The following is a 25536-nucleotide window of genomic DNA, read 5'->3' as shown; positions in this document are numbered from 1 at the left end:
ATCTTGGATTTTCTTTGGTTTCCTCTAAATCTTTCCTATCTACTGGGTATGCACAGAAGGACAAATTCTACCAATGAGAAATCTGATTATTAATTTAAAAAGAACCAGTCACAGAAGGAGACTTGTTACCTGTTGGCAAATGTGTTCCCATTGAACATTGAGCTCTTTTAGTTCTGTCTCTATTCTGGAAGCAAATTCTGGCTCTGCTTCACTCTTCATTTTCTTCCCAACCTCATTAACGCTGTTTAAGCTAGGCTGGATTGTCTGGATATCATTTACTAAAGCCTAAAGGAATAACAGAAGATTAGGCAAGCAGCATTCACACAAACGTGCATTTATACTATTCTTAAAATGTTTCTACATGAGATTTTGACATGTCTTTGGTTCAGATCTCCAAGCAAATGAGCACAATTTACAGACTTCACTATGAAAATAAATAAAAAGGAATGAGCAACCATAATGTGGTAAGCTATTCTGTATCACATAAAGTACATTTGCAAAATATAGAATACAAGGTTTTAAATATACATATACTACACATTACATATACATATAGAGTATATATATGCATATACACTATATATAATGTTTCGCACAATGTATATCTATTACAATGTCTAGATCTTTTATTTGTATTTGTGAAAGAACATCCTATTATAATGGTGGAAAATTACTTTAAGCTATCTTACTAATTATTTTAAGCTATCTTACTAACTACGCATTACCCTTGGGTTGATAATTCACCTGATAGTTTCCTTAGAATGATCTGAGTGGTGATGTCCTCAGGTTATTTCTAGTTATTAGAATTTTATTGCAGTTGAATATTATTTAAAACCTGAGGTAGTTCTAACTTGCCACCTTCAATTTTACTTCCTAAGGCATTCTTTAGTCCTTCAGATGTTACCTGGGTTTACTATATAGCAGAAAAAGTTCTAAGTGTAAAAGTGCAAATGGTGATGATTTTGGTAATTTTCTTATTCAATTGACATTAGTGGCTAATATTTATGCAAACTCTTCATAAATTCAAGTGACATTCTAAATCAGTTGCATGTAATTCACAACTCTGTAAAAGGTAAGAGTTGTTCCATACAATTTATAACAATTTTTATTTAAATAAGGGGTAGCAGAGTAATGCTGAGGAGCTTGCAGTTCTGTAAGATCAGTATGTATCTTTCATAATATTTACACATCCTGCCAGAACATTTACAGAACTTGTAAATTCCATTGAACATAGTCAGGGATTATTATGGGTTACAAGATTCACTACACTTACACACTCTGTTGGGGCAGGCAGAAAAATTTGTAAACCCTATGAAGGATGTATCATTACTTCATGATGCTTTAAAACTCTGCAGGGAGGAAATCCTGGAACTTCTAAGTTTAGTGAGAAAAATGGATATGATTTGCAATACCTGCAAGTTGTTTCAGTTCAGTTAGAAAAGTCTGTAAATCATGTGTAAATAGTAGATGTAGAAAAAGATCTTCTGATACAGATCATACAGCACACAGCAAATACACATACAATGTTAGTAAGCTCAACAAACTAAATAAACAACTATCTTAAGAGGCTGCTAACTTATTATTCTGTGCAAGTCCCCTCTTGTTCAACATTTTGCTCCTGCTATGAATATATACTGATACAGTCCCTGTATACTTTCTCTCTGTATTTAAGTTTCCCATGTTTTATAGAACTTTCCTTCAGGCACAGGAAATTAATCAGGTTCAAATATACTGCAAAAGACAACCCCCTTACAACCTGAATTTGTTTTTAGGAATTGTAATTATTTGTGTAAATTCTATATAAGCTGAGCACATAAAGAAGACATAGTTGTCAAGCAGACAGGTAATACTCACTGTACACTGTTCAAGTTGCTTTTCCAGTGCTTCTGAATCACCAAGGGCAGGCCATTCTTCCTTTAGAAAAACATCCACTTCAGCCATCCACTTCTTCAGTGTTTTAGTGTCATTCTGTTTATTACAAAGGCATTTTATGGCATGTCACAGAATATCAGTAACTGGCAATAGTTTAATTCATTCTGGCACTATGACTAAAACTCATTGCAATTTAATTTTCTATTATTGGACTGTTTGAAAGTACTCAGAAAAATGCAAATACAAACAAGCAAAACCAATTTTATTTGGGACTCCTGCAATCTGAATATTTCTGCCCAAGTTCAATGTGTCTACAAGTGGGCAACTTCCCGTCTCTCAAGTTTATGCCTTCCGGATATCATCTGTGTTTACATGCTGCATGTGTGTTCATTAGGTCCTTGTATGGCTTCAGACTACTAATACTCGGCAATTAATTCAGGCTCACCTATCAAAACCTCCTGTGGTTCAGTTTAAATTTCAGGCTCATTTTGGAAGTTGTGTGCTCTATTGCCTATTTCTCTACCAGAACACAACACAAAAAAGTTCCCTCACTACTCGGAATAAAAAACTTGTCATGGAAACAAAAACAAATTCACTCCAGAAACTGAAATCATGTAATGACTCAATGTCAGAATCGAAAAGAGGATTTCAGAAACTGAGTCTCATTTACTATCTATAGCACTTGAATATTTGTAATTAAAGTATATGGAAAGCAAATTACTGATTAAGCCTTGCAATTAATTTAGGAGGAGAGGGGAGGGGAGGGGAGGAAAAAGAAAAGTTGAACATCAAGTGCTTGCAAATAAGGAACTCTACCAATCCAAGGAAGCATTACATAGATAACCTAAGACCATAAAAGGTAGAATGAGATTTGATGATCTGACAGGAAAACCATATCCAGCTTTGCTCAATCCTACAGATGAAAGACTTTATTTAATCTTGCAGTCAATGAGAAATTTAAACTGTTCTTTAAAAAAATGTCACTTAAAATTATCTTAAAATGCTACCTTAGGTAAACAGATGCATATTAAAATAAAAATGACAAATGGCAAAAATTAAAAAGGGAAATTATAATGCATTTGTTCATCAAATTGTCTTTGTTATCAGTGAAGTATATATCACTATTATATGCTGAAAGCAAAATTAAATTAAAACATAAAAAAGGACATTTCATTAGAATACAGACTGTGCCTTAAAATGTGTCCAAAATGCTTTAAAAACTATTACATGGTAGATAACCAAAGGAAACATTTTCCTAATGTGCTTGACATATCTAAGAACAACAGGCTACCATGGAAAATGAATTGAAATAATAAAAATAATCATACAGAAATTATCGGTATAGTTCTGAATGGCAATTACCAAAACAAAGTTGAAGTCTCTACTGTGCATTCAATTATCACTTAGTAAAAATAGTTCAGAATCATATTTCATGATGAAAATTTAATACCTTTACATGAATACTTAAAGTATAGTTCATTAGTGCTGCAAAATATAGATCTGATGGAATTGATTTTAAAAAGAATCAGTCTCCAGCTACCAATGAAGATCAAATGTATAGCCTGCATTTTGAATCAGACTGCAAATGCATTTTATCTATCAACACTGATGTTATCATATCCCTTGAAGACACATTACATGAATTAAAACAGCTAAAACAATTGTCCGGAGGGCAAGTCATTCAAGGAGTTGAAAGGACAATGAATTTTATATTAACTGTATACCACAGTGATTTCAGCAATAAAGACCAAGATTTGTATTTAACAATAGCTCAGATAGCTTTAAAAATACTTGCTCTGAAGAGCATGGCCATGATTCTTCTTTTAAGACCAGTGAGTGAACCTCTACACTTCTGTCCAGAAAATTCAGGACAACAAAGATACAGGCTTGAATTTCACAAAAAAAGAATATTCTGTTTTGTGCAATTAGTAGTGATTAGTGGGTTGGATGCAGTTCAGGGGTGGCCTCTATGCCCCATGCCAGACACAGCAAGCTCTACAACTGACTCACTGCAGGGCAGAACTGAACCTGTCAGCCAAGCTGATGGCACTTCATTACAAACCTGATTAAAAAAGGGGAAAAATGTCAGACAGACAGAAGAGTAGAGAAAAATGTAAGAAACAGCAGTGCGAACACTAACACCCAGCTGAGTGAAGAAGGAGCGGGAGGAGGTGCTCCAGGTGCTGGAGTTTCCCTTGCAGCCTGTGGAAGAGACCATGGTGGAGCAGGTGTTTCCCCACAGCCCATGGAGGACCATGACAGAGCAGGTGGATATTGCCTGAAGGAAGCTGCAGCCCAAGGAGAGCCTGCATGGGAGCAGACTTCTCTTGAACTGTAATGGGCTAACAGTAAGCCCCCATTCCCCATGCCCCTGCACTGCTTGGTGGGGAGAGGTGTAGTCGAGAGCAATGGAGTGAAGCTTGGCCTAGGAAAAAGCCAGGGTGCAGAGGGGAAGGTGTCACTACCCAAATCTATTTTAACTGACATGTTTGTTTTGTCCCTGAGAGTAATTGGTGAGTGATCTCCCTGTCTTTATCTTGACTCAAGAACTTTCTATCCTTTTTTGTCCACCTGTCCTGTTGAGGAGGGTGAGTGAGAGAGCAGCTGAGTGGGCATCTGGCTGCTAACTGACCACACTATTAAACCCCGTGCCATGGCCAGCCTTGAACTTTAGAGATGTAGCTATGGAAACAAGTTAAAATTTGGAGTTACTGTAGCACAGTAGCATAATTATAAATTGTAAGATGTTTCCCTCTTTTTTTCTTTTTTCTTTTGTTCATTTTGCTTATCTAAACACCGATGAAAAGTAACAAACAATGAGCATTTATTTCTACTCTAATTTTATTTTTATTTTTTTCTGCACAAAAGAAGTGTAAGAATACCTTTACAACTCTATTGAATTAAGCTGAAAATAACAATTTCAGCTCATATGTTCCTGTATTATTATTCACAACACAGAACTACTCATGCATCATGCTTTATTATCAGCAAACCAAGGACAAGGACTGAAATATTTGATATTGTAAATAGAAGAAATATAGAAAAGAGAACACTGAGGAGAGACACACTGAGGATACGGTTTTGGGTATGTCTGCAGGACTTCAGCCTTCAGAATTTTCTTTGCCATATCCTCTATGAGTATGTCAGTGTTCATATGGGGAAGGGAAAAGGAAGAGGAGAGAAAAACATACCCCAAACCATAAAAATACTTTTTCCATTTTTGTGACCAGTTAATCTGAATTTCTTTGAAACATGTCCCTTGAAATTATATGTAAATAGAACAAGAATATGTTAAAAATTGATCTATTTTAAAGCTTTTAAATATATATATACACAGCATATATATATACAGCTATATATATACACACACATATATACAGCGTATATATATATATATACAGCTTGCATATATATATATATAACATATGTATATATATCTCATATATATATATATATATACATATATATACACACATATATATATATATAAGGTTCCAATGCTGTCATTCTGAATACCTAAAAATCAAATAATTCTCTAAGTCGTGCACTTCCAATTTTCGGCAACTGCTGCCAAGATACTACCATACAACAAATGATGTTAACCATGTAAGTGAATCTATTAAAGTCAATATGGTTAGAGCTACTTTAGCTGCTGTACTGGGTCTGGCTGGGATGTTAACTTTCCCTGCAGCAGCCCATACAGTGCTGTGCTCTGCACTTGTAGCTAGAACAGCAGTGGTATCGCACCAGTGTTGTGTCTACTGCTGAGCAGTGCTGGCACAGCATCAGGACTCTCTCTAACCCTCCTAGGGGGTGGGCTAAAAGGTGAGAAAGAAACATCACCAGGACAGCTGACCTAAACACCAACCAAAGGGATATTCCATACCATATGATGTCACACTCAGCAATAAAAGGTGGAAAAAGGAAGAAGAGGGGAGGGGTGGGATCTCGTTGCGAAAACGTCTGTCCTCCCGAACACCGGCTATGTGTGTTGAAGCCCTGCTTCAAGGACGTGGTCAAGCATCGCTCATTTGTGGGAAGTAGAGAGTAATTTCTTTCCTCTGCACTTCCACATAGCCTTTACTTGTTTTTTGTTTTGTTTTGTTTTGTTTTTCCCTTTCCCCCTCCCACTTTTTTCCCTCTAGTTAAATTGTTTAATTAATAACAATCTTTCTTTAATAATTTTTTTTCCTTTAATTAAATTATCCTTATCTCAACCCGTGAGTTGTTCTTTCCTTTACTTCTTCCCCTCCTCTTCTAAGGAGGGGGAGTGAGAGAGCGGTTGTGATGTTCAGCTGCCTAGCACGGTAAAACCACCACAGCTGCATAAAAAAGTACTTCAACTACATTGAAAAAGTAAGTAGAGGAATATTAATAGCAATTTCATTGAAATCAAAGTTAAGTTTTACCATTAGAATATACGGGCAGAAACAGCCACAAAATCAGAACTTAAAGTCAAATCTTGGACCCACCAAAATCAAGTGACCATTTTAATACGTTAGCTTCATGTGCTCCTTTGATACTTCATTTTATTGTTATTTTCTTGACGTGTATAAATGCATGCTATGCATTTCCTATGGCCAAAAGCCACAACAATAGCTGAAGCTGAAAAAGGTTGGTTAACCTGGAATCGCTGGAGTTTAGTCATAAGCTCCTCAAGTTTCTGGCAATGTTCCCCCAGCTGTGACGACAATTTCTTCCAGCGGCCAACGATCACCTCAATCTCCGATCGATATTTCTGGCTGATTTCTGCAGGGGCTTTCCTGGACAAGTCTTCCACAGTTGTATTGAGATAGTTCAGGCCCTTTTGCTGCTCTTGCAGGGAACTTTGTAGAGCCTATGATATAAGCAGCAAATAGTATTCCCATTCATGTATTGGGCAATTCTGAACAAATTTTTCACAGCCATAAGTGAGGCTGCTGAAGAAAGGACTGAAAACTCTAAATGCTAAAACATCTTTGCTAAAACTTCCAATGACATACTACTAGGCTATTTGGAATTGCTTTTCTCACACAAACTACATTGCAGAATCTTTAGTTTAATTGATAATATAACCAAACTTGTTTATACTTGTTAACAGAGCTAATCCACATACACTTCACTAACTTGAGATAGGAATTTACTATAGTCCTAATGACTACACTTTAAAAGAATCAAATTATACATGGAGAAAAAGAGTAAACTTAGAACTGCTTTTATGATTTAAAGTCTTTGATAGCTTCTTAAAACTTTTCCAATTCTTACTCAAATTTGCTGCATCTAACTTTTTCTTTCTATATTCTACTTTCTATTTCTACATGTGCATTGCTAGTTCCACCAAACAGCATGCTTATTAGCCACTAGATTGTAAGACAATATCAGACATTGAAATGAAGGCAAGGTTTGTACCCACTGGCAAAACTTGTCCCATATTTGTGTCTGCTTGTAAACCTGACAGGAAATCTGACGATGAACATGCTGCATTTTGCAAAGTACATATGTTTTCATGTGAACACCAGAAAATGAAATAAGCTAAATCTATTCTTAATGACTAGAGCTATCATCAAAGGAATATTCTATATATCAGGAGGACAAACAAAGGCTTTTCCTTAACATACTCAATATTTTATATAATTGGTTTCAATGATGAATAACATTTTCACTCCTTTAACTTTTAGGAAATGACAGAAGCAAGTATCCACTGTCTTCTGCAGCCCTTGGGTATAAATCACTCAAGATCCATAGGCTTCAACAGCTGACAAGCTTCAAGTCATGACAATTTATGATTCTGTTACTCTTAACTTTTCTTTTGAGATATTCTTTCCACAGTCTGAACACTCACCTTGAGTTCTCTGAGTCTCTGCTCCATGATTTCATATTCGGCAACTGCAACCTGAGGTATGCAGAGTTTAGTTTCTGACTGCTGGATCCATGAAAGTATAGTAGTCACTGTTTCTTTATAGCGTGCTGGAGGCAAACTGTCAAAAACTACATTCAGTGGGGAAGAAAAAGGAAAGAAATAAAATCATTTTGCACTCCATTAATTGTTTTGTTGACAGAAGATGTTTTGTAGAGGACCTAGCCTTACTGAAGTTAATGGCTGTTTTGCAACAGATTGCAACAGACCCAGTACATCAGCTCCAGATTTTTCCAAGAACTATGGAAGATAACTTTTGAAGAATTAAATATAGTCTTACAAACATTTATGGTATCCAAGTCATTTTTTTAGTTGTGTAACATTTGAGTCTCTCTTGAGTTCTAGGTTACATGAAAACTTAAATGGACAAGAAAATTTAAATGTGTGTATTTAGAGATCAACATATAAACCATTGTACTTAACCCACAATCTAATTTCAGAAACACAGTAGGAAAACAGCATTCCCTTTTATGGCCCGTGTTCATGTGTTAAATGTTTCTTTTCAAGTAAAATGTTCTGTTTAGGACATCTGTTAAAAGCTTAGAAGATGAATCTCTCTTCTACATTAAAGCTGAATTTTATCGCACTGTGCTTCTTACAACAACATTACAGCTGCCATTAAATAGACAACATCTGGAACACACACCAACTCATTAGCAGAGATACTCCCTGTGCAATACTCCCTCAACAATAGTTTCCTCTACAGTCATTGAGAAAAATACAGACAAATAACATGGCTAATTCACTGAAAAAATTCCAACTTGTATGACATAAAAATAAAGTATATAAAAGCTCAAAAAGGTAACACCTATTTTTATCTCCTGTATGTCTCCAGTGTTTGAGAAGGAACTGTACTGGAAAATGATATAACTGTCCAAAAAGCAATTTTGACAAAGAAGAGAATCAAAGTGCAAGCTTGCTTACATTTTCATAAAACCGTGCTTGGCAGAATGCACTGCTTATTTTAACTTAATTTTGTAGTTCTCAACAGAAAGTTACTTGAAAAACTTGTATTGTCAGCAAGACATCATAACATACTCAAATCAGGTCCACTTAAGGTCTCTCTCTTGTGGGCATACTGTATGGTGCACTTTCTTCTTTTCAAAATCCTGCCTAATCTGATTTATAACACACAACTGCAGACTTACAAAAGCCAAGACTTGCTACCACAGAAGACAACATTTTTTTTTCCCTCTGGTGTATTGTATGCACACAGAAAGCAACTGTAATACATGCCTGCAAACACAGAAAACAGGCATTTTTCATCTCAACACCATCATTAACAGCTGGTCTACTGAAATAGCATTTTAAAACTTTTAAGTCCCTTAGTTATATTTGTATTGTCTGTGACTCATTTAATCCGAACCATTTCTATTATAGAACACATTTAAACTCATCACTCCAAATGTAGCCATTATTTTAACAGCTCAGATATGATAAAGTATACAACTCTTAATCTGCATTGTTATTTAAAAAAATATGAAATGTAATTCAGTATTTTGATATAATGTTTGACTTCTATAAATACCAGTTTTCTCCTTTAAATGAAAAACATTTTTTCTGACTAATGTCTTCAGGCAGCTATATACAAGAACTGCTATTTTCAACAGCAGTGAGGAACATCACAGAACAGGTCAAAAAACATAATATTTGCTGTTACAGCAAACTCCACCAAACTGCACAAAACTCTTATCCTGAAAGTTTGCCAGTAATAACAACTTTCGAATTATTAAAACACTGATAACTTTTTTTTTTTTTCCATTTTTAACTAATGATGTTCTCTACTATTTGCAGGAAGGACTAAGAATTCAAGCAGGATTTTAGATGTCGATTTTATCAAGCTAGTGGCTTTCCAGTTTGGCTACTAAATATTCTATTTAAAAAGCATTTTAAAGTTCAGTGAAACAACAGTTTTCCTATTTCACTTTTCCAGATTACTAGTAATGAAATATTACTTTTCAATACCTTTTTCTGAGCTAGATTTTTCTTTTAATGATGTATCAGCATTTTCCTCCACAAGAAAGCATCTTAACATATTTTAGGATAACAATTGCCTATACTGTTCTTGCAACTTGTGGATGTCAATGATGAGAATTCAGTCAAATTCCTGCAGTGGAATCCTTGTTACCTAATTTTATCTGTCTAAAATGTAACACATTTATGGTCTCACTATAGGCAGTATGAATCTCTAAATTCCCCATGCTCATAGCATACACACACATCCAGACCTGTTTATTATTATCCTAAACTTTGTTTTGCCACAATAATGTTTGTGGATTGAAGTCCAAATGATGAGCACAAAGTATTAATATGGATTCTGCTATATATTTATATGAGGAATTGAATTGGTAGTCAAAAAGATATAGCAAGTCCTCAACCCAAACTATACCTAAATTAGGCTTTCCATTTTTCTGTGTGTGTGAATGGATTTTCTGGTTATTTTTTTTTTTTTTCCTGAAACAGAAATGAAATTAGAATACAATTATTTCAACAACTACCAAATCCCACTGGATATGTTACAATGTCCATCTCCTGTCCATCAGGAGAAATCCCACTGTTCATTGCATCACTGTGAAAGAAGAAAGGCAATGAATACAACCTATGAGATCATTTCAATAGAGACTTATTGCCTGGAACAAATGGTTTAGATAAAATTGCATGCATTTCCCATAAAAATCTCCTCAGAATCAACTGCAGTGTTTATAACTATATTATGTTTTTTTTTTCAAAATTTTGTTTTGCTTATTTTGTAATACATCTTTGAAGCAATTTATCAGTCCTTACATTAGCGATTTCATAAAAGTTGTGATTCCCTTCTGTCACATCTTTCACCATGAACTTTCAAAGTGGAATCTTAAAGAATCTCATATAATACATAGCCAAGGTTCTGCAAGTGCTCTAACACTTCCACTTTTCTAATTTATTCACCTCTTAAAAGAAATACAAAGGAAGCCCTCTCCAGTTCTACAAGATACAATGTAACAATATATATATACTTAAAGATGCAAAATTTGTATGTGGTTTTATTTCCCATACTTAAAAAATTTCATTTTTACTCTAGAGGAAAATGAAAAAGTGAACTACAGAGTAGAGGACATTATCTCATGCAGGCTTATTTCACAGATTGTTTTCTCCTTTTGTTCTGTATTCGAATAAAAACAGTTACCTGAGGAAATAGATGCAACAGAAAAATTAAATTACGTACATCTGAACTCTGTTTTCAGCTCAAAAGGCACATTCAAAGAAAGCTAAGCAAACTTAATATCTCAAAACCAAACAGAAAAATAATATTACTAATATTAAAACATAGTTCAGGTCTTAAAAATAACTTGCAGTTACAAAATGTACAAGACACTTGCTTATTTTTTTTATTCCTCAAGTACAAAATGATTGGTGAAATATTATTTTATGTATCATAACAATTTCAATGTCACTTGTAGCCCAGCTGTAAGATACTTTGCAAACAAACTAGGAAATAGATTTAAAATTTACTTCAAAAAAAAAATATATATATATTTTAATAAATGGAAATGCTAATCAAATCATGTCGAAAAACATTTGAGAAAATCAGATATAATCTTTAATATTTTATTTATCTACTGTGCAGCATAAAGAAGCTGCTAAACACTCATGAACCTTAAAACTAAACCAAACCTTAAAAAAAAAAAAAAAAGAGAGAAAGAGATAATCTTCTAGAACTAGAGAAATTTATTTTTTGCCAGAAATAATTCCCTGTAAACAAACCAGAACAGATTATCTAAATACTCTTATTTGACAGAAAGATAATGGAGTAATGTAACATAAAACATAACAAAACAAAACAAACACTAATGATGAATCAAAAATTTAGAATCAAAAATTTATGCAAACAAGAAGCTGAAATACCCAAAATGCAACTCCAGCAAATTCCAACATTTTCTATTAAGCTAAGACTACAGTAAAGACATGGGATACAGTCTTTTCTCTGTTCAATAGTCAAGAATAGTCATGGAAATTAATAGAAAACACTCAGGACTTTTTGAAATATTCTAAAATTCAGCTTCTAGTTTTTTGTTTGTTTGTTTGCTTGTTTTGTTTTTTACATTTTTTGATTCCTAAGACCTTCCTGAAACAGGATTATAAATAATGCAGTATCCCCTCATGTTCATTCATATCTACAGCAGAGTTATTTAAGGAAATTATCACTTTGAAAAAACTGTGTATAAAATTTCTGAAGACAAATAAAGAATGAGCAACATCATTATCTGATGTTATCATATGGAGAGCTGGGCGATCACCAACCACATGAATTTTAACAAGAGCAAGTGCCGGGTCCTGCACCTTGGACGCGGCAACCCTGGCTATATGTACAGACTGGGCAACGAGACACTGGAAAGCAGGCCCGCAGAGAGGGATCTGGGGGGTGTGGTTGACAGCAAGCTGAATATGAGCCAGCAGTGTGCCCTGGCAGCCAGGAGAGCCAACCGTATCCTGGGGTGCATCAAGCACGGCATCGCTAGTCGGTCGAGGGAAGTGATTGTCCCACTCTACTCTGCACTGGTGCGGCCTAACCTCGAGTACTGTGTGCAGTTCTAGGCACTACAGTACAAAAAGGATGTAAAACTGTTGGAGTGTCCAGAGGAGGGCTACGAAGATGGTGAAGGGCCTAGAGGGGAAGATGTATGAGGAGCGGCTGAGGTTACTTGGCCTGTTCAGCCTGGAAAAGAGGAGGCTGAGGGGAGACCTCATCACGGTCCACAGCTTCCTCACGAGGGGAGCGGAGGGGAAGGCGCCGATCTATTCTCTTTAGTGACTAGTGATAGGACCCGCAGGAATGGTGTCAAGCTGAGGCAGGGGAGGTTTAGGCTAGACATTAGGAAGAGGTTCTTCACTGAGAGGGTTGTCGCACACTGGAACAGGCTCCCCAGGGAAGTAGTCGCTGCACCAAGCCTGTTGGAGTTTAAGAAGCATTTGGACTGTGCACTTAGTCACATGGTCTAAAATTTTGGGTAGACCTTTGTGGTGCCAGGAGTTTGACTCAATGATCCTTACGGGTCCCTTACAACTTGGGATATTCTATGATTCTATGATCTTACCTGAAGTATCAGTACAGGCATATACCGTATTAAATAAAACAGTCTCATCTTGACAGCTAAACCGTTTTAGATGGAGGTCTTGTGATGCAGAGCAGCCACATAAAATAAGAACAAGAGACCACGGTTCTGTAAAATATTCATCCAGGGACTTTTGTGCTCTATCAGTTTAGGACATTCATCCCGGCCTGTTCAGTGCTGCCACTGTAGGACAGCTACTTCTGCAGCTGGACAACAAATGTGAGCATATTGCAGCACAGGAGTGGGAACAAACAGCTACTGCCAGGAAAAACTTAAGCAAAACCCCTGCTTTGTGACAGTGTAAGTCAGTCAATGCACACTACTTCTCTTACAGGAATAACCATCTGGTTAGTTCGTGAGGTCTTGCTGTAGTAAAATCAGCTGAAGCAGAAACAGCAATTACACAAAATTATGTATTGAATAAATCATTAGGAAGCTAACAGTTACCATATTTTCCTGTTGGCAGAATGGTAAATAATTTCAACATTTAAAACTGTGTGGCATTAGCAATTGTTAAATATTATCCATTTCATGGCCATCTTCAGCGTTATGAATAAATTTACAGTCCTTAATACTAAATTTCTACAAATCGTTCTTTCATCACATGGTGTCGCATACTTGTATTTAATTTTCTCAGTTCCCTTATGCATAATCAGCTCTTCAGTTTGTGTGTGTGCATGTGTGAAATAACTACAGGAGGACAACAATAAGGTGTTGTTGAAAAAAAAAATCTTTAAAAAAGGAATCATTCCAAACATCTCCAAAGAACTCAGGAGGAATACTATAAAGATCCACTAGAAGGAGCTAGCACTATGTCTGATTTCAAAACAGTACAATCATTAGTTTGAGGGAAAAATAATTTCTTTGCTATTGAGAAAATTTAAGCTTATATTTTTATCTGATACCTTACTTTTAATTTTAGAATTAATACAGAAAGTAGTCACTGGCATGCTAAGTATCAGGAATACACAGGAAAAAAGGTATTTATTATTATCAATAATAAAGTTACCTTCGTTTTTTGTATAGCATCTTCTCCCTTTTAAAAATCCATTTTATTACAAATACTGCAAATAATGTTATAACTAGCAAACATATTCTATGTTGAAGAAAAGGAACAGTTCACCTCATGGTGAAAAACTAGATACCCTAAAATAGCTACTCTTTTTAATGAGTTTTATGGAGTTAAATTTCTACTCCAGACAAATTTAGAGCAGATTCACTGTGAAATTAAACTCTCCTCTCTATTGACACAGATAGAGGCAGCTCGGTCTCATAATCCAACTAAATAAAGCTTTATGTTGCCAAAATATACCACTAAATCTGTCCAAATACATGCTATAAGGAGTAAATCTGATCGGAGAACTACACTAAGTAAAACCTTTATTTTGGAAGTGTACCTTCCCTTGTTTTCTTATTAATATAGTATAAATGATGTACTGATAATTTCTAAAAGGCTAATTCAATTACAAAAAGATCACCTAAATCATACTACTGGTTTAGTGCAACAAAAGCAAATACAAAAGAAGGAAAGCAAAATGTACATGCCTATTCTTTGCATGTTAGTCAGGCAAACTGACCTTTTGTTGTGAATACTTACTGGTCTGTAACTGCTTTTCTCTGGCACGCATGTCAGCAAGTATTTGTTTGAAATGGCTGGTAAAAGCAGCAAGGTCAGCATCCAAAAACATTGGGCCTTGTTCTCTCTCTTTCAGTGCCTGACTTTGAGCCTTTAGGTGTTCAATTTGAGGCTGAAGGGTTGACATTCGGATGATTTCGTCCTGCATGGTTGGATTAAAAAAAAAAAAAAAAATCAAGAAAAAGCTGTTCTCCAATGAAATCACTAGTGCCATGAAATCACCATTTCACTGCACATTACAAAATTGTTTTGCTTCCAACTACATCAGTAATAGTAAGAACAAATCTCAGCAATATTTTTGATCTTTTCTCGCTAATCAGTATTTCTGTTCCCATTGTTTGAAGTTACTTTCACATGGCATTAACACTTTAGAAGTGTAATGGTCAAAGAAAATGAGATAGATTGTACATCCAAACTCCATGCCTGAGGAGCATTCCTTTCATGTGGAGATAGGAAGATAAAAACTCCACATTTGCCACAGTCCTGGACACATCTCCATTAGATCACATTGAATTCCAGCAGCCCCCACAGTAATACATTACAGGTTCAGGTTCTGCTATTATGCCTTCTGGAGACCTTAAACAGATTGTAACACTAGCAACTGCTAAGTAAAAAGAAAAAAGGAAAGTTAGCATCTTTGGGTGAGCCAAATGTACTGTTTGTAGCAGAGCTTCTCTAACAGAAGCTTTTTGCAAGAAAACCAGAGAACCCCTGTAAGCACAATGCCAGCTTGGAAACATGTGAAAATAGAAATAATAGCACGAAGAGATCTCTAAATGTGTTTTTCAAACATTTGTTTAGTTTGAGAGCTTCAGAAACCAGAGATTTGATAGAGAAAAAACTTGTACAAGCATGTCATGAAATTTATAATGCATAACTACATTTCAGTTTACAAAACGGATTCATGTCAAATAGTATTAGCTAGGAAGTGAGTGCATATATAAGCAGCTCTCCACATTTAAACTCTTCCTCAGAGGTTGAGCGAACTTCTAAAATTGGTATTGTACTTATGCCCCCTTCAAAAGTCTCCATATGCTAGTTCAAAACAAAAATACACAGCAAAGAGTGACTGTCATGACACAACCCCAGCCTACACAGTTGTCTACAGCAAGAAAGATGAGCAAATTTCTACAATGGTGCAGCACACAACCAAAAACATTTACGGCAGAATTATAATTGAATGGGTGTGACCGTTTGTGCACAAATTCCTGGAATTCTGTCATATGATGACAGAAGAATATTCCTCCTTTCAACTACCCAATCAACCCTGCGCCAAAATGCAGAGCATGTAACAAGTAAAGTGGTGTGCAGTAGCAGGATTTGGGACTTGACAATGAAGAAAATTTTCAGGCCCAGATCCTTACAGCCAGAGATAACGAGCAACAGTTTCTTAATGAAGAACCAAAGAAATAAATCCTTGCAGGAAAAAGAAATAAAGAGTTTAGGGGCCTCGTTCTCTAACTTTAGGTATGTAAATATTTTAAAATAACTAAATATTTAGGACAGAACTTTAAATACCCACATACTAGGTTCTAGCCTTGTCATTTACCATTCCTTCCTTTCCTTAAATAAGTATTTTCAATGATTTTCTTGGAAACATAAGGAGTCCAATTTCCACTTTTACATTCATAGTGTGGGTGACAATGTGGCCACCTGTTGGTACAAACAGGAAGTACAATATAATAAAAGAAGAATTTCTAACCTTGCATTTTTCCAACTGAGCTTTTACTGTAGCAGGGTCTGTTGCTGGTGTTGGTTGTGCTTTCAGCCAGTTTTCTGCAGTAATTGCTGTCTGCTCCAGTCGCTGCAGCTGACCGTAGAAGTCAATGATGTTATTCTGGTACTCCAGCCATGCCAGCCTTTCACTCAGCAACTGACAGAACTCAATCCAGCGACTCTTCAGCTGCTCTGAGGCTTGTCGAATGCTGTCAGCGTTCAGACCCTCTAGAAAGAATACAAGAGAAGAAGCTCAACACTCAAAGATAAATAAGTCACAAAGAAGTAAATTAATTTCAAAATACTCTAACAATTCAGTTTCTCTATCTGAGAGATAATAAATCCAAATAATGATTTATCATCCTGAAAATACAGATGTTACATATCAGCAGAGGAAAAAGTTTAAAAACTGCTTTCAGTTGCTGTCAGGGTTTTTTGTTTTGTTTTGTTTTGCTATGGGAATGAATTGTAAAGTGCATTAAGGTACAAGAATGTGAATAAAACAGTGGGAGATACAATACATAAAGCTAATTAACAGTGCTGTAGGAAATAACAAAATGCCTTATAGATGGATTTTGAAAGCTCTGTCTGGATGGCAACTAGATTTTAACATGTAAGATTGTTGTGTGTGGTTTTTTGTTTGTTTCACTTTTGTTTTTTAATTTCAAATGAATGGGAATTAGGTTCCACAGTTATTTTGATGTTTTTAGTAATCCAACCCTCAAGTTTTGCATTATGTGCTAGTTTAGAAATATCATAAGCGTTAAAGAATAATCACACTGATCAGATCAAAGCACAATGTAGGCAAGTACCCTGTCTCCTACAGTGGCCATCAGTAGACATCAGGCAAAGAAAGACTCAGTCAAGAAAGTGTATGTGACATTTCTTTATATTTATTTCCAGCCAGGGTTTAGTTCATCTAATATAGTTTGCCTGTTTCTGTCTATTGTTCAGTAAGCGGTCTTAAATTACAGTTCACAAAAGAAAACTGACTTAGGTTATTGGAGAAAAGGCAAATATTTAGAACTATTTAATGGAAAAATATGTATTATATAATTTATGAAGAGCGTCAGGCATATCAAGAATGAACAAAGGAATCCTTCAAGAACATTTATAATTATTTTGAAAGCTGAACTTAGATTGAGTTCAAAATAATATTAACTTACTAATGTTACTATTACATTAAATTAATAATTTATAAACTCATTTATTTTTCAAGGGAATTTTAATTGTGATTCATAACCATTTTTTACTGGAATGACATACAATAATAAACATAGCAATAGAGCTGATACCGATTTCAAAATTAATAAACTTCTCGATCACATACGTATTTAAGGACATTTTTAATAACATCATCAGTAAGTCATACACCAGTTAACCAGTAAAATAAAAGCTATGCTTTTATCAAAATAAATAGATTTCAGGTGTTTTTGTATTTTCGTAAAACTGTGTTTAAATGCAAATAAAACAAAAGCTTTCTCTGTGATTTTTGGTATACTGTTGACATAGTTTAACTTGGCTATAGATGGTATTCCTAATCTGCAGGAAAAATTCTTTATCAGGGATACAAAATTGTGAAGTTTATGCGCAATTGTTGAATGTAGGACTTAGGAAAATGAGCCTCAATTGTGGCTAAAGGCCTTATTTAAAATAGTACTGAAAATTAATTGTAATAATTTTTCTAAGGAATGACCACAATTTAATCTATATGGTAAATCACACTAATCAGGGATCATGTCTGCTCTAGAGTCCATAGTTCTGTGGTAAAACACTATTCTGAATTCAGTTTGGGATGATTTCATTTGGTGTCACTTAGACGATTCTGCAGTACACGGCAGCAGATCCCTGGACATATTCTGTTTCTAGGATATTGCTCTAGCCAAGCAAATTTTACATTATTACAAAAAGTACAAGCAAAAATGCAGAAAAATCAGAAGCCAGAACTACTGGGACATAATGGCAACCATGGTGGTTGCATCAGCTATACATACATGCTGTACTCTGGAAAATGGCTGGTACAGTTTAATGACTGAGCAAGGGTATAAAATGAAAGTTAAAAGTTTAAAGAGGTAAACAATATTTTGACACATTTTAATAGAAGCCACCAGTGGTCTGGTATTTTTGTGTGTTTTCCATTTGGAGATGTTGTTCCAGAACTACTTCACTTTAAGAAAGTGTAATGTCTAATATGCAGCAAGGTGTGAAGAGGCACCATAAACCTGAATGACAAAGCATGTCTGTGCAACAACAAAGTTGACCAGGCAGATAGATAATGAATCTTACCAACAGCAAAACAAAACACACATGTAGAAGACAAGCCTTTAACTACGTTATATTTCAACAATTGCTTCTGTCCTGTTGTGACTTTGGTTATAAAATGCTGCATATTCTTTAGAGAGAGCAGACATCCCAGACACTGTGCTCGTGATTACCTCTGACACTGCCTATGACTTTGGCAAAGAAGGATGGTGCACTAAGATCACTTTTATTTACTCCTCTCTTTTCTTTTCAGCTTCCACAGTCTCCGAAGTACCCTTAGGCAAGATTACGATTACCAGGGGAAGTGCAGTCATGGACTCTCCATACATAACAATATTTTTCTCTGCAATATTTTTTCAAGGATTCAGAGTGGACTGTATTTCTGATGAAAATCTAGATTCATCAGATCCTCTTTTCTTCTTTTCACTGCTGTGTCCCTCTTAATGGAACGTGCATGTGAAAATACAAATATAATTCAATTTTCTTCAATTCTTTAATATCTAAACTTTCAGTCTAAATGTGGTTCTAGAAGTGCTGATGAACAAAGAAATGCTTTTGCTCTTCATGTAACTGAAGTGGGAGTACAAGACTGGAGTGTGGAGAGACATGTTTGGTAAAAGAATACAGAGGTACACCTCCATTAGACAGCATAATAATGCTGAAGTGAAGAGCCATCTGAAATCTCCATGGGATGCTCTTTTAAAACTCTCTAAATTCACAGACAGCTCAGGCAACACAATGTTATCTATCAAATGTCAGAATAACATTTTCAGAAGGATGGAGAAAATGGCCATTACTTGTACTGAAGTACTGATTTCTTCATTATCTTTACCAACTTTAGCAACCATCAGCCTTCATTCATGATGGTAACACGAATACCCTCATTCTGTTTCACTTATGGCAACAAGATATAACAAAAATTGATAATCAGGAGAAGGAACACACTGGTAAAACACTATTATTTTGGGAATAATGGCTCGTAATATTTTTATGTTTCATAATCTAAGAGCTGATATAATCAGTGAATAAATATACCGTATCTAGAGGAAACAGATATTTTATTACCATGTGTACTGTGCAAAACAAATTGTGCCTGAGTATTTTTAATTGTGCAACACCTTACATACAAGTAGTTTGGAATTACCACTTAGTATAGAGCATATCTTAAGGTGTATGTAACATTTGCTATGGATCTGTGATAGAATAATGTAATATTATCTGTGTTTTATAACTTTTGACTCATGAGCATATGTGAAATGGTAACTCACAATGAAACAAGAAATACGTGTCTTTCTTCAATCTGTGGTACCTTACCAATATGTGTTTATCACAACAAATTCATTTGTATTCATTTTAAAGTTGCCTATCAAAATTCTCAGTATTCATCTCAATGCCCTATTTTATTCTAAGACACTACAATAGTCAAGAGTGCTCCTCAAAATGCTAAACTGTTTCCCTCATCCATCAGAGAATTTGTTATTCTATTTTAGAAATAGCATTTTAGAGTACAATAACAGATTTATTTTTTTTTCCTAAAACGGAAAACAGTAGATACAAGTTTTCATTGACTGTAATCATCAAGCTTCTTAACAGCATGGGCAAGGAGAGGGAGAGTACAGACCATGTAGAAGATGGGTGACTGGGTAAGGGTAAGGCAACAGTGATTTTTCTGTGGTAGGAAAAGTCCTTCAAATGGTACTAACCTACAGACACACTGCTTACAAACTTAAGAGTAGATGCACTGTGTGAAATCAAAGTTCCTTCTGCTCAGAATACTTTTGCTGACAATGGCTGAAAGCATAAGGCAGGAATGCTGCTCTATATAAATACACTTCCTCAGATTATTTTCCTCGGTACTACAAAACAAATAAATGAGACCCTAAATAAATAAACCCGATTCTCTCCGGAATTTGAATCCTGCTTTTTTACTTATTCCCCCTCCTACCACAATAAACAATAAAAAGCAAGAAAATAAATCTATTTTATTATATTTAGCAATGAAATTCACCACCATTGTGAATTTCTCTCTTACAATCCAACAGATCACTTCATGTTTTCATACTCCTCATCTGCAACATTCAGAAACTTTTTTTTTTTTTTTTTTAAGAGCAAAGAGAAAGCACACCTTACATATAAGCAAAGCCAAAATACAGTGTTAGTACAACTGGAATCTTCTTTAGGACTCTAATCATTTTTATTCCAGATCTAGTTGACATATAATAAATAAAAATTAGCAATGTAGTTAAATTGTTATCAGTTGCCTTTACAAATTATCTTCATCTTAAATCTGTTTGCCTTGGGTGGTCTTTTAATTAGAGATTACACTGTAATACTGTAATATGCATGACAACCATCAGCTACATCACTGAATGATTTCCCTAAAGAAAGCACCACACAGAATAATGATAGGTGGCACTACCATGTGAGGTTTGTAAATTATAATTGTGAAAAATTAAAAAGGTTCTTCATTTAAGATAACAGAGTACATGTTCCCTCCACCAAATGCTAAACTATGTGTCTCCCATTAATCCAAAGAGGTACTTTTAATTCCACTTTTTTCCTATGTTGTGGAAAAGAGTTCCAGAATTAGAAGAGGCAGGTATGTAGGTATAGTCAGTCTGCTCTGTCAAACCTTATTTTGGAGATTCTGCAACAAAACTCTCCTGTGATATAATCTTTCCTCTTATTCATAATGAACAAAGAAATCAACAGAAAAATAATAAGAGATGAAGACTCTATGTCCCAAACAAATTTTGACAAGCCACACATAGACTAGAGAAACTTAGTTGAATCACTGTGTAAAATATAAAGCCCCTTAAGTTATTACAGTTTAAGATGCAGGTTTAATATTGAGCTACTTTTTTACATACCTTCAGTTCAGTATCATTTTACAGATAATCTAATTGCAAATTCATTTGAGCATAATGATTTGGATGGAAAGACAAATAGAAAATGTGGTGTTTGTAGAAGTACCAAGGCTGAACTCTGTGGTTAACTTCCTCTGTGCTCAACACATAATTTCGAACACCTAGCAATGTATGCCATTTACAAAATTCTTTTTAAAAATCATTTTACAGTTCTTCCCAAGTAATGTTAATTAATTCCACTCTCTGGTGCTCTCACCTGGTGGTGATCACTGCATTATTTAACCATTTCAAAATACTATCCTTCAAATTGCGTTTGCAGTAGTGGAGTAGCTGATAGTCCCGTAAACAATTTAGGCCAGAGGAACTGTATCTCTTTTCAAAGGAATTGTTTCTCCCCTAAAATCACCACAAAAAAAGGATCTTCATTCATACAGACACCTAACCTGTCACCTTTGCTAGAATATTCTTGCTACCAAGGCTACTATGACGTATGGCATGATACAGAGTTCAAAGCAATTGTCAGGAAACAGATAAAATCATGCTGGCTTACCTAGACTACCCCATACTTACATCCTAACTTGAAGACATGCTTTCTGAAAGAGATTTGTGAGATGCTAGAAATAATTATATGCACAGCTATCCACAGTTGAGATCACAACACCAATAAGCTGTGAATAAACATAAACCCATGGACTGAAGGAGAAAAAAGAGAACCTTGAGAACATGACTATTTAAGATACTTAATCTAATGAAGCTGAAGCTGGAATTCCTGAGGTGCGAGTCTGCAAATGGCCAAAGAAATAAATCCTGTACAGCCCATTCTCCCTGGCAGAAATCATGTCAAAAAAGACAGTTTTTTTTTTTTTTTTTTTTTTTTTTTAATGATCAGCCATGGAAAACAGCCATAGGATTTAAAAGAGGGTGCAAGAGAGGGTGCATACTAGACTTGCAGACCAGACTCCCTTCCTTCAGATTATTCACTGAGCCTGAGACGGGAACCCTTGCAACAGTTGTTACAGTAATTGTAATTAAATATGCCCAGAATGCAAGGATTCCCACTTTTATAAAGTATTACAACTCCATACTTAAGCAAGATAATCTTAGGATTCCATCAAATTTACTTTGCTTACCATTTCAGTCCTAGCAAATAAATTCTTATTAAATTCTTGATTCTTTATTACAACAATTTAATGTAAAATACATGTTCTGAAGCGCAGTGCATTCAACAACCGTATTTTTGGTAAGCCTATCAGTATGACAGATAGTGCCCATGTTTAATATTTTATTGCAAAATTATAAATTCTTTAACATCAAGGACAATGACATGACATACAACTTTACTTTCATCTATCTTTGTTGGGTTTTCTATTTTTCCTTTAAAAATACTCAGAGGTTCAAAAAATGAAATAATAGAATAATATTTTTTTTGAACATTCAATGGTAAAAATAAAAAAACCTTGCAACTAATTTTCTTTTCAAAGATTTTTATAAGCTTTGATATTTATTATCTTTGAATTGCCAAATGCCAAAAAAAATCTCTTCCAAAACCCAATAAAATTGTATATTGTCTATAATACAGAACATTACAGCAATGTATATAATAAAATATACAGCGTTTTATAAGAAAAGTCAGAAAACACTTCTTTCAAACTGTTCAGAGTAATGCTGTCAGTTTTCTAACTGATGAATGAATGTACCTTCAAAAGCTTAGCATACTCAGAAAACAAGATTACAACTTTAGTCCCTATGCAGACCAGATTATTAATATACAGTTCATTTTACACACATTTATTTTCAATATACTGAAGTTCTAAGATTCTGTTTTTACTAATTAACAGATTTAACATTCAGAAATAATAAAAGAAATATAATGCAATTTACTTTACTGTTCCATTTAGACAGTATTTGCTAATATAATTCTTGTGATAAATATAAACCTGTGCGTTTATCAAATCCCTAAGAAGATTATCTAAATCAACTCCCATGTAATTACCATTCACCATCTGTTCCACCAGGGCCTCAGCTGATCTGCTGGCATCTTGCAGCTTTCTGTACTTCTCAGGCTTTTCTTGCTGGATGGCCTGCAGCATGACAGGAAAGGTGAGTATTTCAAAAGAGGAATTTTGAAGAAGAAAGTAATTAATCTCAGGGATGACTTCTGATTTCTTGAGACCATTTAATCTGCCACATTTCCCTGCCAGCCTCCCAGTTTGCAATGAAACCACAAAGTATCACATATGATCAGGAAAGAAGTCAGTCATAAAGTCAGATACATAAACTGAGAACCAGAACACAACAGAGCTGACAAATGATACACATCACTATTTTACAGACAAATAAAAGACAGACAAATTAAGAGCTATTCAAAGCCCAATATTTCAGAATAATAATATATGTTCAACAGAAATTCCTTGTGGAGGAATAGAAGATTTGCTCTTTTCTCATGTGGCTCCTATTTATAACAGTAAGAATTGAGCATGCTAACTAAACGACAGTGTTTCATGGCATACCACAGTACTGAACACCAATACCATCTTATTCCTTATTTTAGTCTTTTGTTGGCAAAAAAAACAACCATAAATGCATATTAACGTATCTAACATATATGTAAGCATATATAGTAGAAGTCCATATACGAGCCACTAGGTAAGAGTAGAGTAAACTGCAGAATTAACACAGGCTTTCACTTATGTTTTGTGCCTAATACTCTCATTGACCTTTCCATATTCAAAAATTTCTCACCCACATTCAGGTGTGCTCACGCTAGCTAGTGACAGCAGGTGCAGGCTACCTGATAAAGTTTCAGGATACAGGAATTGAAGTTTCTAATTTCTTTTGAGATGGTATAACATAGATGGAAAATACAATTATTTTAGATCTAACAGCCCCTCAGTGTTGTCTCATAATTAACAACATCAAGTCACATCTTTGACTTTAGACTAATTTAGTCATCTAGTTAGCTATAATTTAGAAGCTCTAAGCCAGCTCTAAAATTCCTTGTTTAGTTCAGGAGAAGCATAGGGTCACCGTTTGATACCCACAATAAAACAGATTATACATAACTCTCAGAGACCCTAACCAACATGTTTTGCCCTAATTTCGAGTCCCTCAGTTTATCACAGCACATACAAAAGGACATGCCACACAAATCCTAGGTAACATGTATAGGATGGCGACACAGTCCTGGCTGTGGCTCTTCAGTCTGACTGACCACACTAGGCTTACTGATCCCCTTCTTTATTTCCACAGCAAAGACACATTCTCTATGACTTGACTCTCAAGGTGAAAAAGTTCATTACAACTGGAAAGAAACCTCATCTAGGTGTCTACTAATGCATTTATTAGAATAATGTTAAACACTCACATTCGAAAATCTTATTTATTATATAGATTGCTATGCCTAGGAGGAAGTAATGTAAGTACTTCTCAATAAACTCTCAAAATAGCTTTTAAAGTATGATGCTTAAAACATCTTCAGGTTAAATTTCTGTACTTTGTAGTAGGGAAGATACGTGATTTATTCAATAAAAAGCTTATGAAAATCAAGCAATGCCAAAAGATTTGAAATTGTGAGGCTTTACTTATTTAAAATTTAACCTGCTTCGGTAGCGTGCACACTAAATTATAATAACTTCCAATGAAAATAAACGCTAGGATTTTAAGGGCTGAACTTTATTTTGCCTAACAGAAAACTCTGAAACATTGATAGATTATTAAGGAAGGAGGAAGACATTTCTACAAAAAGCACAAATAAAAGAATCAATTGAAAAAGCTCCCTGGAGATACTAAAAAGTGAGATTTTTTAGTTAAATTCACACATCTGCCATCTACTTACAGCTGCCATTCATTTGTGCATACAGGAATGACTGAACAGCAGACATTCTAACAATATGTCGAAGCTTCTAACACTTTTGATGATAAAATTTTGTATAGATAAAATATATAGAAAGGATATTTGGGAAAGAATTAAGGATGGAAATATTTTGAAATTGATAAACATGTTTTCCATACTGATAAATTATCACCGCAAATTAACAAAGTTAAATCCCAATAAACTGCAGATGACTGTATTAATTATTTGTAGTTTCCGTAGGTCAACAAAATCTTGTACCATTCTGCTGCACAATTTAAATATTTTCAAAATACTCTATTCTATTAATTCTCTGCAAAGTTTCAAGACTATAGAATCTTAAT

The 25536-nt window shown here is 34.9% G+C and overlaps 1 protein-coding gene across 1 annotated transcript in view; it reads right to left on the bottom strand.

Moving 5' to 3' along the window:
* Positions 1-25536, bottom strand: part of DMD (dystrophin) — a 1075555-nt gene that overhangs the window by 712163 nt on the left and 337856 nt on the right. Inside the window, 7 exon segments of the mRNA XM_035542302.2 lie at positions 130-285; positions 1855-1968; positions 6497-6709; positions 7694-7839; positions 14459-14639; positions 16200-16441; positions 23336-23423. Coding sequence (XP_035398195.1) covers positions 130-285; positions 1855-1968; positions 6497-6709; positions 7694-7839; positions 14459-14639; positions 16200-16441; positions 23336-23423 — 1140 coding nt within the window.

Source organism: Cygnus atratus, chromosome 1 (assembly GCF_013377495.2).
Source record: "Cygnus atratus isolate AKBS03 ecotype Queensland, Australia chromosome 1, CAtr_DNAZoo_HiC_assembly, whole genome shotgun sequence".
NCBI lineage: Eukaryota > Metazoa > Chordata > Aves > Anseriformes > Anatidae > Cygnus > Cygnus atratus.
This window is presented reverse-complemented; position numbering and strand designations above follow the sequence as displayed.